The sequence below is a fragment of the Protomyctophum parallelum genome (assembly GCF_964188405.1).
Source record: "Protomyctophum parallelum genome assembly, chromosome: 11".
Lineage (NCBI taxonomy): Eukaryota > Metazoa > Chordata > Actinopteri > Myctophiformes > Myctophidae > Protomyctophum > Protomyctophum parallelum.
In genome coordinates, this window is record NC_139707.1 from 16,744,858 (window position 1) to 16,760,785 (window position 15,928).

General features: G+C 47.3%; 1 protein-coding gene across 3 annotated transcripts in view; it reads right to left on the bottom strand.

Moving 5' to 3' along the window:
* The window catches only part of igsf3 (immunoglobulin superfamily, member 3), an 88,119-nt gene that overhangs the window by 7,020 nt on the left and 65,171 nt on the right, over positions 1-15,928 (bottom strand). For all 3 annotated transcript variants that reach the window (XM_083777264.1, XM_083777265.1, XM_083777263.1), the window contains 2 exons: positions 14,518-14,946; positions 640-1,050 (listed from right to left, as the gene is read on the bottom strand). In XM_083777264.1, the coding sequence (XP_083633390.1) occupies positions 640-1,050; positions 14,518-14,946 (840 nt within the window). The remainder of the gene's footprint in view (positions 1-639; positions 1,051-14,517; positions 14,947-15,928) is intronic.

Genomic DNA, 15,928 nt, shown 5'->3' on the forward strand with positions numbered 1-15,928 from the left:
TTTTTTTATATCCATCCATTGATCTTTCGTTGGTGGGTCCTGCTGGCACTAGCGTCGTGTGATTGCTTTTTTACTTGCTGCTAAGAGGATCTTGATTAAATATTTATCATGTATTAGAAACTCTTCAGGGATATTTCCTAACAGTAGAAAAGGAACAGAGAGGTATCTCAAAACACAGAATGGTCTCCAAGGTGGAGTGGATGTCCTGCCAGTATTTCTGAATTTTAGGACAAGACCAGAAAATATGAGCGTGGCCCGCCCCCTTGTGGCCACACTGTCTCCAGCATGGCTGATCTGTTTTCAGTTGTCTTGATTTAATTTTGGGGGTAATAAAAAATCTCATTAGGGTCTTCCAACAGAATTCTCTCCACATTCTTGAATTGGTGGATGTAATTTGTGTGGTCAGCCTGTTTTAAAGGTGTCAGAGCTACGCCAGAGGGATGTATTTCCTTGCCCTCTGGCACCCTGAACGCCAGCTGGCATGGACTGCACCCTGTGCTGCTCCACCACCTGCCTAGGGCTGCAGACAGTGTGCACAGGGGTGGAGGGAAAAGTGCATGGAGAGGGAGAGCAGGTGAAAGGGAGAGAGAGAGAGAAAGTGCCAACATGAACCCATAAGGGTGTGCCTCCTTTGCTCACCTGGTTGCCTCACCAGCACCTGTGTGAAACCCGAGGAGTCGCGGGACAGCCGGTACCACGCTCCGTCCGGGTCGCTGAGCCACTCCTCCACCAGGCAGTAATAGGTGCCCGAGTCGCTGGCCTCCGCCCTGTTGAGGGTCAGAGCGTACAGGCGGGGCGACAGTCTCTCGGCCTGCACCCGCCTCCGCAGCCTCTCCTCGTCGGCGTACGCGCCGTACTCAAAGGCCCCCGAGCGCTCGATCCTCAGCAGCAGCTCGTCGGCCTCGCCACCCGCGGCGCGCCGCACGTACCACATGACGGCGTGCTGCGTCTCAAGGCTGGTCTGCGCAGTCACCGAGCAGTTGATCCGGACACGGCTGTCCTCCAGGTACACGTGTGACTGGTTGGCCTTCTGCACTCTGAGTTTGCTCACTGCAGGACGGAGAGATGGAGAAAGATGGAGAGGGAGAGAGAACAGTCATTCCTGTGGGTACTGGAGAATATGAAGTGCTGGTGACAGGTACACAATGCAATTTCTGTTCCGTGACAGATGACCTGTAGCCCAGTTTATTTCTTGTGGCAGTGGGGCAGGAGGTAGACCGGGCGCGGGTGAGGCAAGATCAAGAAATAGAAGCAGAAAGGAAAAGGGACAGAGATATGTAGGGCAATAGAGAAAAAGCAATGATAAAGGGATTTTGGTCGAACAGTAAAAAAAGAAAAAAGGAAGAGAGGTGAGCAGACAAGGACGGATGGAGGGGAAATAAGTTTGATATTGTTGCTGTTGGGCGGAAAACTTTTATGTCTAATAATTTTAGGCATCTACAGTTCGTATAGTGGCCCTCACACCTACGTCACATTGCCGATCCGACCAATATACTCATGTACTGTATGGAGATCTCTGTATCTGTCGGTCCTTGTGCCTTTCTCCATTCATTATCAATGGGAATTTAATGTTTGTGTAAGACGGAAATCTACACTAATAGCTGAATACAGGAGGGGCTAGAGGCATTCAAAAATATGAAATATATATTGGAGACACAAGCCTTCTGCCCGACAGCGACAATATAGGAACCGATACACAGCAGGAATAATATAAGATAGATAAAAAGCACAGCAGGGGAAAGACAAACGCTGGAGAAAGGTAAAAAGTTTAGGAAAGCAAATGGGGTGGGGGGGGGTCTGTGGGAGGTGGAGAGATAGAGAGGCAAGATTGAGTTGTCGGAGGAGGAGCTGAGCGCGCCCGGGGTGGTGTGACTGGATTGGTTACAGTGACATCAGGTGTGAGATAGGATTAGCTGCAGGTACATCAAGTGTGAACGCCGCCACAAACCAACCCTTGTTACACACACCCCATGGGGGATTAAAGTGGGCCCGAACCATGTTTGCACACGCACACACACACGCACACACACACACACACACACACACACACACACACACACACACACACACACACACACACACACACACACACACACACACACACACACACACACACACACACACACACACACACACACACACACACACACACACACACACACACACACACACACACACACACACACACACACACACACACACACACACACACACACACACACACACACACACGCACTAGGTGCTAGTAGACAACTGCACAATGCACTCATACAGGGAGAAATGTAACGTGGAACACACGCACTAAAACCAACAATCCCCAGTACAGTACAGTACAGAGGACAAAGAAAACTAACATAACACCTTATGTTTCTGTATCAGTGGTGCTCAATATTTCATGTCAAGGACCCCAAAAAATGTAATTGGCCTCCGCCACCCCATCTGAAAATATGTTGTTCCAGGGACCTCCCCAGAACTAAAGATTTGAGTTAAAATGTTCACTCTGTAATAATATATATTCAAAGATTTTAGGAACATTTTCACGATTTTACTGTACTGTACTGTACTGTACTGTACTGTACTGTACTGTACTGTACTGTACTGTACTGTACTGTACTGTACTGTACTGTACAAGCCCTCCTGCCTGGCCTGTGTGTGTCTGTGTGTTAGGCTGTGCAACAGTCAGTGACACTTGATGTTGAACAAACGCTACAACGCTATTTTCGTGCTTGGACAGACAGACCCAGGGACCTAGGGACAGACCCAGGGACACACATAGCTGTAGCTGTCTATAGGAGTGATGGCACCAAAACTGTAACAGCGACTGAATACTAATTTGACTTTCTCATATAATTATAATGAATTAAATAATGCTGGCGGGGAATGTATTAAGCCCTAACATGACAGACTGACTGACTGACTGCCTGGAGTCACAGCCATCTGCCTAGAAAACTTCCCCAATACCCACAGATTGGCGAATGTCCTTGGATGGTCAGTGTTTTGTGTGCTTGCGTGCGATTATGCATTACCTTGCTGCACATTTGCGCTATGAACCTAATTTTGGTCACATTCTAAGGAGCTTTTTTGAAGCTACGAGGCATTGCTGGGCCCCCTTGGTGTGTGCAATGGCATTGGCATCTCAAGTGAGCATTCCAAATTAGGCTGCATCATTTCCTCCCTACCCACCAGAGACATGCTCAGAAGCTTGACAATCACCCCTTCCGGAATTACTGCAGAGCCCACCGGAATCCTGGCAATCTTTTTTTTTTTTAGGAGAATTACCTCCCAATCTCCTGAAGTGGAACCATTCTGGATTGGATTGGCACAGAAGAACAAAGCACTTCTCTGCGCTTCCCCATTTGAAGTTTGAATTCACAGCAAGGAGAGAAATCGGGGGGCTGAATGCTTGTTGCCTCACATGAGTGTTTACAGAAATGCCTTTTTTAAAGCCTAACTAGGCTAATTATTCAAGCTAATTAGGTTGCATCATAAGCTTTTACAAGTTATTATAACTAAGCACTCTGCACACAGGAGAGGCAGACTGAAGGACTGAGAGGAGGGACTGAAGAGAGCCATGAGCAGAATGACAAAAATAAATAAACAGAGTATAATAACAGCATGGCATACCTACACAATGTCTTGCTATTGATTTTAACTTAATGAAGCCACATGAATCCCAAAGCGGTTTAGGGATGGAGTCACACTATGCAGCAGTTATCTGAATGGCACTGTGCCGCGCTGCACACAATATGATATTGCTGTGTACGTTTCGCTCCAGCAGGAACAAAGAAATCATTGTGTATTATCCATGGATCAACACGGTAATGTGTTTATTCAGGACTCTGGTTTAATTGATTTGAATTAGAACGATAGACACATCTGAATTGGATGGGCCATGTAGTGTAGTTACAATGTCAACGGTTTGAGTTCTCGGTTCAATTTCCACAAGGTGGAAACCCATTAAAACCAGGAAAGCATCAGTGGAATTTTAGATTTTTGCATTGGATATGCAAAAAATAGCAGGTATACAAGCTCACAGAATCTGCTATTTTTGAGTAGTGTGAAACTACTGATTTAGAAGGTATTCGGCCTCAGGTAGAGCTCCGAACCCGGGGGAGTATTGGACAGTGGTCCAGCTGTCGGAGAGACCTCATTCACACATTGCATTGGTTTATTGTAATTGTCATGGTTAGGCATTGGATTGGTGTGGTTAAGGGCTCTGGAAAAGGGCGTTCACTATGCCGGGTTAACCCTTGAACCTGCCCTTTGGTGTACTGTACCCGGGTTCTGGGTGAACATGACAATAACAGATTGTGCTCGTCCCCAACTGACAAACTGGTTGCATGCATGTGGACATGTTGACTAGTATGGTGATGGACTACGTCTCCTTTGGCCAAATGGAATCTTTATAAATACTTCATCTATTGTATGTAGTACAAAAGTGACACGACGACAATAATGTTGGTGTAGTAAAGAGATTAATGTTTTTTTCATTACAGACTACTCTCCAACTTTCATAGTCTTTGAGTTCCACTTCACTAGGCATTTCCTGGTTCTTCATGCTGCGTTTAGTGCATGCCTGGAGGTTATTTTTTGTGATGTCACCAAACAGAACCAGCGGGCAGTATGAGCTGTCATAGGTCTACTTTTGAGGGAACATACATTATGTATACAGTACATACAGACAAACCCTGTTCTGGTCAAAAAAATTAACATTGGTGCTGGCTGGGGGCGTGTTCGCTCTGTGTCATCAGCGTCTCTATACTGCCTACCCCTGGTTGCCGGGGAGCCTGATGGAGGACAAAGGAACTGTGTTCTTCCACGCACCCAAGTCCTCCCGGGAAAACTACCCCCTGTCAGATGATAAGAAGCGGCCTGCATTGAAGGAAGCATGAGCTCAGTCCGGGGCTCTCCCCAAGCAGCACCCAGGATTACAGCTGAGGCAATTGGCACCGGGTGACAAAAATGGGTTACAATTACAAAAATCTAAAACTAAAATAAAAACATTGGTAATGGTAACACAAAAAAAATGTATCTACCCCCACTCCATCCCCAATTGAACTCTAGAACACTGAATTCACATCTGATGACTGATCCTCCCACTGAGAAAGCCAGTCTACTACCACTATAGTATTCACCATAGCATAGTGATGCATCTCGTGCTATTAAGGATGTACTGCAGAATACATACTGTCTGTATAATGTATGTAAATGAGCTGGATATCTACAGTATATTTGTACGCAATGTAAGTATATTTTTGTGTGATGCTGATGACGACCGGTTCGCTATGGTTTGGGAATAGACCATAGCATGCATATTCAGGGGCCTGTTCAATCACACATCCGTAACAAGGCCATTCCTCATGTATGTGTACAGTCCCTACGCAGCCAGAGCCGTTTCCTATGTTTCTCTGTGTTAGAGAGGCTGTCAATATCCATGTTAAGCGTGTTCGCGTGTTTGGCTCCAGTGTGTTTCTTTAATGAGTCTCAGGGGTGCGTCCCCAAAGTAAGACAATCCGTGATTGGAAACACTTGTCATCTCATTTCTGCATTACTGAATGTGCCAGTCAAAGCTATAACCCCATGCGTGCGTCTATGGAAGTGCATGCACTATGTCTTAAAGGCAACAGGGTCCTAGCTGAACCTTAACTTTCCTTGCTCGGTTTATTTTCTCCAACCGGAAGACAAGGTGCAACTTTCTGCCGATCAGGTAGTTTCGCTCTAACCCACCTTGCTACGCGATGAGAAGATATCTCTCCTCAGTAACGAGGGCTAGAGAGGGAGAAGATGGTGAGTTTGAAGTTAATCTTGGACACAAACGGTGTGATAACGGTCTCTCGCAAACTCCACCTATCTCTGTGGTTGCCAGGGCAACCTTGTCTCCACGGACAACGGGGGTGTGGCTAGAATACCTGAGAGAGCCCCACTGTGTCTTCCAGTCGTGAGGCGCAGACCCAATTAAACGTAGCTAGAATCCTGCCTTCCCAGTTCCCACCACCAGGCTTGATTCAATGAAGGGTTAATTAATATTCCGATCCTAGTTCTGTGAAAGGGAGCGCTAAAGTTCCTCCACGACGGATCAACAAATACTTGAAAAGTGACTTTGAGTCAACAATCGAGTTATCTCATTCTCAGCTCTGCTGGAGGTATATGTGCACGTTGTATGTGCGGTTTGCCGAGCACGTGGCGTCATTGTAGCACACGGTACCGTACGTTCACTAAGTAGCTCATTGAACCCCTTGTCTCACCCCCTACCCACGCGTGGCCAATTTGTCTCTGTTAATTGCTACACGCACTGCAGACTAGAGATAACGCTGCTGCTTTCATTCGCTTTATTTATTGTGACGCGAGGCACACAATGGCCCACAAACAGAGTGACGAGTCTGGTGAGAAGGGATGGAAAAAAAGCAAGCAATCAGTGTCTGTGTCCACCTGCCTTGTAGCTACGCCACAAAGCACATGCCTCTTATTTTTCTTCTTCTCTTTTTTTTCTCCCTTTTTTTTAGAAGCCAAGAGGGGCAGCAGATGAAATTGTCTTTGTGAGATATTGTATGGTCCACGGGGGAAGAAAATAAACGACATTGTATTTTGTCACACGACTGTGTTGAGCAGCGAAAACAGCTACAAGCTCAAGCTTGTAGATCTGCTATTTTTGGCTAAACCCGCTGTATGACGGAGCATAAATTAGAATGCTGCATCATTCTGCATGCTCACATTCAGACACATGCATGCAGAGTTGCAGACACCACAAGGAGGTGTAAAGAGAAGAAAGAAGAAAAAAGACTGGTCAAGTGTTGAGGTGTGCCTAGGCCCTAGAGCAAATAAATGTTACACAATACACACAGTGTATATAACAAACACTGTTAAGTCTTTATTTGCCAGCTGGAGAGAATTTTCTTTCTCGTTTGCCGTGTCTCGTTGTGTACCACTGCTCTGGGTGAAGACTTTAAAATCCAAGAGACAGGCATTTAGCGGCGAGGTTAACAGGGCCGTTTCACTACTGTGTGGGAAATGTCTCTCTCAATTCATCACAGCTCATCTCTTTGTTTCTACCTGATCACACTTCTGTTGTTCTCTCCGTGTCTCTCAGCCTCGACTTTCCTCTCTGCTGTGATATACCGGGATCTAAGCCTGTGCCAATCACGGCCTCATGTCTAATCAACCGCCCACGGAAACATGAATATTCAGTGACCTCACCCAGAGGCCCTCATGAATATGCATGAGTCTTAAATTGAAGAACTCACACCAGAGGTCACAGCGGTGGGTCTCTGGTTAAGCCATTTTGTTCTTTTTATATATATATAGCCTAACATGTGTTTAATGACAAACGGGGGTGACAACCTTTCCATCGGGCCAAAGATCTAATGCACTTAAATGAAGAAATGCCAGAGTGTGCTCGGAACATTTAACAGATATTAGGGGGGGGAGGGAGGGGAGAGAGAACTCATGTGAAAGACACAGAGATGAGAGACATGCAGAAGACAGAAAGTGAGTGTCTTTTAGGGAGGATTTGAGAAGCAGCAGGCAGCCTCTCCAGCTCCACTCCAGAGGACTTATGTAGTCTTATAAAAGGCTGCCGTCTCCTCCTTTAGCATTAGCATTAGCATTAGCCCAGCCCTGGACTAATCCACAGCCGGGACCCTGAGCATGTCAGGGCCAAGGACTCAGACAGACACGCCCTGATCCCCCTCTGAACGGCTCACTGTTGGTTGGGCTGCCACTCCCTTATTGCCTCTCTCGCCCTCTCTTCCCTGTCCCAGCCGGGGGAGGGGGTGGCGGGGTAGAGGTTGAAATCGGAGTCCCGTCAGAGGGTTGTGAGGGATGGGGGCTTGCATGCGGCTGAAGAGCCGCTTCCCCAACACCATAATGAGGTCCTAATTTCTACGATAATGACGCCGATGTGTCTCTGATCCCATTGTGTCACGGGGAGATTACCAGCCCCCCCCCCCCCCCCCCCCCTTTTCAATACCATTAAGATTGGGCTAATTACGGAGATCTGCGCACTGCACAGTGGGCCTGAACCCTCTCACTCACTCTCACACACACACCCACAGGCCTACACACACACACACACACACACACACACACACACACACACACACACACAGGCTGAGGCACACCCAGCACTTTCTCTCTTCCTGCCCAACTCCCTAGACAGATCTCCGGACGCGGCATGGCCTGACGGGAAAAAGGTGCAGGGAGGGGACACGACAAGATGGGGGGTCAGAGTAGACGAACTCTGGTTGATTAATGAGACGCATGGATCATGGAGGGGAGGGGGGAAATAAAGGCATATAAAAATCGAGACGTGTGTGTGTGTGCATGTGTGCACGTGCACGTGTGTGCATGTGTGTGTGTGTGTGCATGCTCAGGAAGGGGTCTGCCAGTAAACATAAAACACATTATGCTCATTAAACCACAGTGGACAGCAGATGTATAGTTGTTAGCGGGTCTAGTAGTACAGGCTGCAGAATGCTGTGTGTGTGTGTGTGTGTATACTGTATGTGTAGGGGGCTACAGCATTGTGCATCCTCACTGCTTCCTCTATTAGACACTGATTTACATAGGGAGCAGCGGCACTGTACAGAGCTCTGAGTAATGGCTTCAATTACAGCAGACGTGCACGCGTACGCAGACACACGCACACACAGACACACACACAGGTGCTTAAGAGAGATGGAGAGACATAACATGGGGAAATCTCATTGTGTCTACAGATTGGGCAGAACCAGCAGATGAGGCCTAGATTTGATTGGCCATGACAGAGGCGGATGTGTGTGTGTGCGTATGCTATATGAAATAAAGCAAAGTGTGCGTGTGTGTGTGTGTGTGTGTGTGTGTGTGTGTGCGCGCGCGTGCGTGTGTGCGTGCGTGTGTATTCAGAGGTAGGGAAGAGCCTGACCTTGAATGCCTGAATCAGCCGTGATTAATCAGAAGGCTTTTATGAAATTATTTTCTATTCTAGTGGCTCAGACAAAGGATCGTCATTTATCAACTGTTGTGTGTGTGTGCACATCTATTTCTGTGTGTGTGTGTGTGTGTGTGTAGTTGCAAAAAGGTGCTTGATTTGAGTGAACAATATGCAAACTGGGTGTACAGTATGCTTGTGCGTGCGTGCGTGCGTGCGTGCGTGGAAACATGGTGCATTGCCTGTGGTGAAGCTATGGGGCAGACGTCAAACCGTACTCGGTGTTACAGCCCAGTCGCAGCCAATAACAGCCCCGATGATGAAGCCGGTGTTGTGCGTAAACAGGCACTGTGGTCGTGCCCTTATTATCCATGAAATACTGACAGTGGAGAATAAGCTATTTGAAAACGAAATGTAAACATAATGGAAGGAATTATGAGGAGGAGGGAAGCAGGGAATTATAAAATATAGAAAAATGTGAGAAATAAGAGGCTGGGTGTGTAAATGGAGCGAAACACGCAATGAAGACTGAAAGCGAGGGTGACGACGGGGGAAAAAATAGACACTCTGGAAGACTTATTCGGAGAGAGAGAGAGAGAGAGAGAGAGAGAGAGAGAGAGAGAGCGAGAGAAAACAGATAGGGAGCATGTGAGGACGGGAGATGGACAAAGACAGAGAGGGGAACATGAGGGCTTTGGCTCGGTCCTAATGAAGACGGACAGCTTCTGTCCATGCCCCGATAAGCAGGGACCTCCCGTCACCGCTGTGACACCAATGCCATCAATAATGGGTTGGGTGGGTGTGGGCACTGCACTGCACTGGGCGGCATGAGAGGAACATGGGCAAAGCACTCCATTGGTGCCTGCAACAGGCCCCCGTTACCTGAGAAGACAGGTATGCCAACTGTACCAGAGAGAGAGAGAGAGCTAGAGAGACAGAGGAACGATGAATAGGCGTGTCTCTGTCTTGAGATAGAAGTTACCAATAAACAGACTCCATCATGGCTTGTAGCACTTGCCCTAGCCCCGACGACCTTAATACAAAGGCTTTATACTTTATGTAGACTTGGATAGTATCTTATACAGACCTATAGCATTTTATGTAGACCGCACTAGACATAGCACTTTATAGTACCGGTATATGTACAGTTTCATAATAGTGAAATATTATATAGATATTCCACCGTTACGTTCTTAGCTTACGCATGTTTCGTGATATCTACTTGTTATGTATGTGATGTATTGGCATGCATTTTTGTTCTTGCTGAATATAAATCACTCTGGATTAAGAGTGTCTGCTAAATGCCTAAATTGAAAATTGTAACAGCATCCACAGCAGGGGTAATAAACTAGATTAGGCAGGAGGCCACAACTGTAGGATGACAGTGTGTGGGGGGCCACAATTAAGGTCGGGGGGGGGGGGGGGGGGACAGACGGACTACTGGCCAACCACAGCGGCGCTTTCCTACAAGCAGCAGTCTGTCGCTCTGTTCGCTTGAAAGTGGCAGTGGGCCTTTCCTCCATAACAACGCGTCACCCCGCCAACTACGGGGCTTTCCCACAACTGCAGTGACACGGTTTTCCATTCTGCGATGCGATGGCCGGAGAATATACACGGAGCAGCGGACACACGACATTCACAGAGGAACAACAACAACACAGAGCAGCGCGGACAATCATGGACAAACAGCAACACAACCTGACCAGCATGGAAAACACATGGTCAGCAGACAATGTGTGTGTCTCACTCGGAGCGCATTGTGACACAAACACGTCGCGTTAAGATGCAAAGACACGGTTCGAGCTTCTAGTATTCCATAACCAGGCAGAATGCCACCAGAGGACACCAGGGATGGGTTGGCGAGTGTAGGCGTGTGCCCCCTGTGTGGATTTGATTGCTGGTCCATGGTGGGGTTTCTTTCTTTTTGATCATATGAGGCAGAAGACATGAGCCATGTGAGCAGGGCGTACGTGTGGAGTTGGGGGACGACGTGATTCCAACTAGGACATGCCTCTTCCATCATCTCCATCCCAGCTCCAGCTCAGCCAATAAAGCAGAAATCTCTTAATATACCGCTCCTTGAGTCACGTGCATGTGCATGCGCGCACACAAATCAAAAGTGCGTGTCCGCGGACACGGATGATGAGAAAATGTATTGAATTCCCCAAACCATCATTAATCTGAACTCCATTTCCATTAGGGAAGATCGGCATAATTAGTTTTGTGTCCGTGTGAGTGTGTGTGTCCGTGTGAGTCAGAGAGCTGAAGATTGCATGCGCGTGTGTATTTTTGAGTTATGAGTGGCTGATATTAGATTGTGGTGAAGACGGAGGTTTCCCTGGCGATTTGCAGTTCTGAACATGTGTTTGTTTTTATTGCATTTCAGAAAGAGACAAAGAGAACACAATCAGGTGGGATCTAATATTCCTGCCACTCTGTGTGCGGCCGTGCGTTGTGCGGGCGCGAGCGTGTGTGTTGCACACCTGCGTGTTTATCTCCAACAGTAAACGTTAATATGGGACTCTGTTCTACCATGAGATAATTGCACTTTTGCTCTCGGAGGCAATCCCCTGATATATAAATGGTGTGTGTGTGTGTGTGTGTGTGTGTGTGTGTGTGTGTGTGTGCACGTGCGTGCGGAACTGTGCGTGTGCTTACTGGATCTTTCCTGCATAGAGCCTGTGGGGACTAATTGAGCCAAACTACCAAACAAGGCTGCACTCGATGAACAAGAAAATAATGATGTGTGTGTGTGTGTGTGTGTGTGTGTGTGTGTGTGTGCGTGTGCGTGCATTTGCATGTGTACCTACAGTAGCAGTGTGTGTCTCCCTGTACAGCAGACTGGTTGAAGTCCTCCACTGGCCTCAGGGACAAAGGGACTGCAGTGTGTCACTGCTGGAGACTAGAATAGGAGCTGGGGCCTACAGGGACAATGCTGCGAGTGGCCTGGCTTGTTTAGGAAGTAATTCAGTGAATCATGAAATATCCAATATCACCCTGACTCAATTGACTTATTTTGATACGATTAATCTGTTTCAATAAAGATTTATTTGAGTTTTGTATACTGTGATTTCACTGATTTACCCTCCGTATCGCCCGACAAGCTTCACGTTGTCAGCACATTTTATTGTGTTATATTGTATTTTGGCTAAATCATTTATTTTAATAGATTCTAATGTTCCAAATCGATGGATGGTTCTTAAGATCTACGTACTGGTAATAAATTAAAATACAGCACACGGACCAGGCTGCGTGCGTGGCTTCTTTTTCTAAACCCAAATGTTGGCACAGTTGATCCAGGATGCCCAGACATCGGTTCAAGACAGGAGCTCTCTCCTCCATTGAAGTTCGACTAATGCGTGTTCTAATGCGTTTGACCCTACACATGCATACATGCATACATCGCTCTTCTGACAGCGTGGGCCGTGCTCTGATGTAATGGACCACCAGCATGCAACAGAGTGCACTCAGCGGTGCGGTTCTAGTGCTGTACTGTATGTCAGGGGTGAGCTAGGTCTCAACTTTGTACGGTATATTATGTATACATGAAGGCTCTCAGGTATATTATGTACATGAAGGCTCTCAGAGGCACTTATGGCGCAAGTCATAAGCCCGAGTTATACTTAGCTGCTCGTGACGTGGGTGTCGCACAACTAAAATACCCAATCTACAAGCTCACAACGGATCGCAGTGTGACACGTTGTGAGCTTGTAGATTGCTTATTTTCATTGCATTCAGGGGCATTCATGCAAGGCTCCAAAACACACACCACGTGCACACACACACACACACACACACACACACACGCACACACACACACACACACACACACCTCCAAAGAGATGATTTAAAGTCTCTCAATAATGTATCTGTTCAGATGCGGCGTTCGTTCACACCTCATTACCCGCGCTCACCTTTCTCCTACTGAGGAGATGGAAATGCAAATGTGTCTGCTTGTTTAGCCGAGAACAGCTAACATTTAGCAACAGAGAGGGAGAGGAAGAAGGAGAGGCGCGTGGAAGGAACACGTTATTCCAACCAGTTCCTTTCCCCCAGCTGGCCAGGGGGAGGCAGTATAGAGACCAGAATTACTGCATGTTTGTGAGGATACCGAATTAGACCGTTCCTCACCCAGGAATCAGCCCAGCTCCTAATCCAGACAACAGTCTTGTCAAAACTCGACTATTGTAACTCCCTCCTTACTGGCCTACAAGCATGTGCACTTAAGCCTCTCCAGCTGATCCAAAATGCCGCAGCTCGCTTGGTCTTCAACCAGCCAAAATTCTCACATGTCTCCCCCCTGCTCCGCTCCCTCCACTGGCTCCCGGTCGCTGCCCGCACAGAATACAAAACTCTGATGCTGGCATTCAAAGCAACCAAAGGTATGGCTCCCCCATATCTTGCAAGTATGATTGAACCCTACAAACCCTCCCGCGCACTCAGATCAGCCAACGCAGGGAAGCTGGAAGTACCCTCACTAAAAATGCCGGGACAACGCTCCACACGTCCCAAACTCTTCTCCCTTCTGGCTCCAAAATTGTGGAAATTCACTTCCCATTGCAGTCAGAACTGCAGCATCACTCCCAATCTTCCGCCGTAGTCTGAAAACCCACCTTTTCAGACTCCATCATGGCCCATAGCACTTACCCTACCCCCTTAGATAGCATTTCTGTAGACTTAGATAGCATCTGATACAGACTTATAGCATGTTATGTAGACAGCACTATAATTGCATTGTATATAGTCATAGCACGCCATAGTACATATGTATAGCATAGTAGTATATATATATATAGTTTATATGTATAGTCTCATAATATAGATATTCCACTGTTACTTTCTTAGCTTACGCATGTTTTATGATAAATGTTTTTTTGTGATGTATTCCCATGCTTTTTGTTCTTGCTTAATGTAAGTCGCTCTGGATTAAGAGCGTCTGCTAAATGCCTAAATTGTAAATTGTATACCTACCCTAGAGAACACGCCCCAGGGGGAATCGAACCCAGGAATAGTAATATTTCTTGTGCAAAAGCTATATTGTCATCCAAACCCTGCCCATAGTAACTACATTTTAGAGGATATGGGTGTAGTATTAATTCTCTTCTGCATTAGCATTGTCATGTTAGCCTAATCTACAAGGCTACCAGGGATACCAGAATAAAATCACTGTTGAAGCTTTTGATTTAGTTTGGTACAATAACGTAAAAGATGCACAATGCTACTGTCTTCGTTTATTTCTGAAAACCAGGCCAATACAATGCTGCTATTGTAACCTAGGATGGTCATTTGATGAAAAAGATAGAACAAATCCCCAGAACAATTACAACCAAACAAATCCCCCCAAAACTAAAAATTCAAAAATTCAAAGAACAATAAACAACAACAATAAAATCTGTGTGTGTGTGTGTGTGTGTGTGTGTGTGTGTGTGTGTGTGTGTGTGTGTGTGTGTGTGTCCATGCGTGTGCATGCATGCAAGCGTGAGTGCGTGCGTGCGTGCGTGCGTTAAAAAAAGCCCGACATAACAGTAAGTCTGCATGTGGATGTGTCCGAGCTTGTTGTGTTTAGGCATTTTCTCAGCGCCCAGCATGTCTGGGTGTGTGTGACCTCCTACCGGGCTGCAGGACGCTGATGCCCAGCAGGTTGGAGGTGCGGTTGGCCACTCTGCTCCAGCTGTTGTCGTAGTTCCTCCTCCACAGGACGGCGGAGCACTGGTAGGTGCCCGCCTCGCGCCGCCCGGCCCGCGTCACAGACAGCCGGAAGTTGGTGTTGGCGTGGGAGCGGTCCACGGTGGTCCGCGTGCCCAGGCCCAGGAGCTGCTCGCCCCACTGCAGCGTGCCCTCGCGCGTGAACGTCACCAGGTCCCGGAACTCGCCCTGCGGGCTCTCCTCGCCCTCGGCGCCCGCCGCCGGCATGAAGCGCCAGGTGACGGAGGCGGGGACGCGGGGGCTGTGCCGGGGCTTGACCAGGCACTGGAGGTCGAAGGAGTCTCCGAAGGTCACGCTGGGCGTCCGGGACGACGCCGACACCACGAAGGAGGACTCTGGATGGATAGAGGGGACGAGAAGAGAAGGTCATTAAACCCATTAAGACCTGAGGACCAGAGTCTAGAAAATGTCTTCTGAATCCTGATCAGTGGTGCTCAACCTTTTTCATGTCAAGGACCCCCAGAAATATCTGAATTTGGCCGTGGACCCCCATCTGAAAATATTTTTGTTCCAGGGACACCCAGAAGAAAATGTTCTCATATATATTCAAAGATTTGCGCCACATTTAAAAAAAATAGCAGATCTACAAGCTCGTAGCTATGAGATTGCTATTTTTCAACAGCTAAAGTTTAAAATAATGGCTAAAAGTGGTTAAAAGCTAAGGTGACACAGAGGCGTTCCAGGTCTTGATGGCTTAAAGGAAGTGGACATTGGTAAAGAATGAGCATTAGATAACTGGGCTTTCCACAAGCCATTACTGAACCCTTCAATCAGTGTCCCTTCGTCACTGAGTAGTGGTGATTGGCTGGAACAGGATGAGGCTGTCTGTGTCTAGGTTTGAGTCTATCCACTAAAGGCAAAGAAAATAAAAGTAATGGAAAACTCAGCAGTGGATCCGAACTTCACTGTTGGAATCCAGATAGCAAGCTTCCATCTAGGGTGGCTCCCAAGGAGGACGAAGCCCCCTCCTTGCGTTGATACAGACAGCATTTACCCAGAGTGCATTGGGCCATACTTACAGTACTTACACTGACAGAGAAAAAAGCTGGTGAGATCGATTTCGATCCTGTATCCCAAGGGTGGACAGAGATAGTCATTTTGCTAGAGATAGTCTGTGAGTCTGAGCATGCATGCGTGCACGTGCTTAAGTGAGAGTGCACAGTTGACCATGAGAGTGTGTGCATCAGAACTAATGGCGATGCAACAGCAGAGAAATACACAAGGGAGAGATTGCCTCTAAGCGCTGATGTTCGATATGCGCTCCACTTCTTGCCAAGTTCAAACTATCCTCATTAAGATAACAACATTCACCCTGCT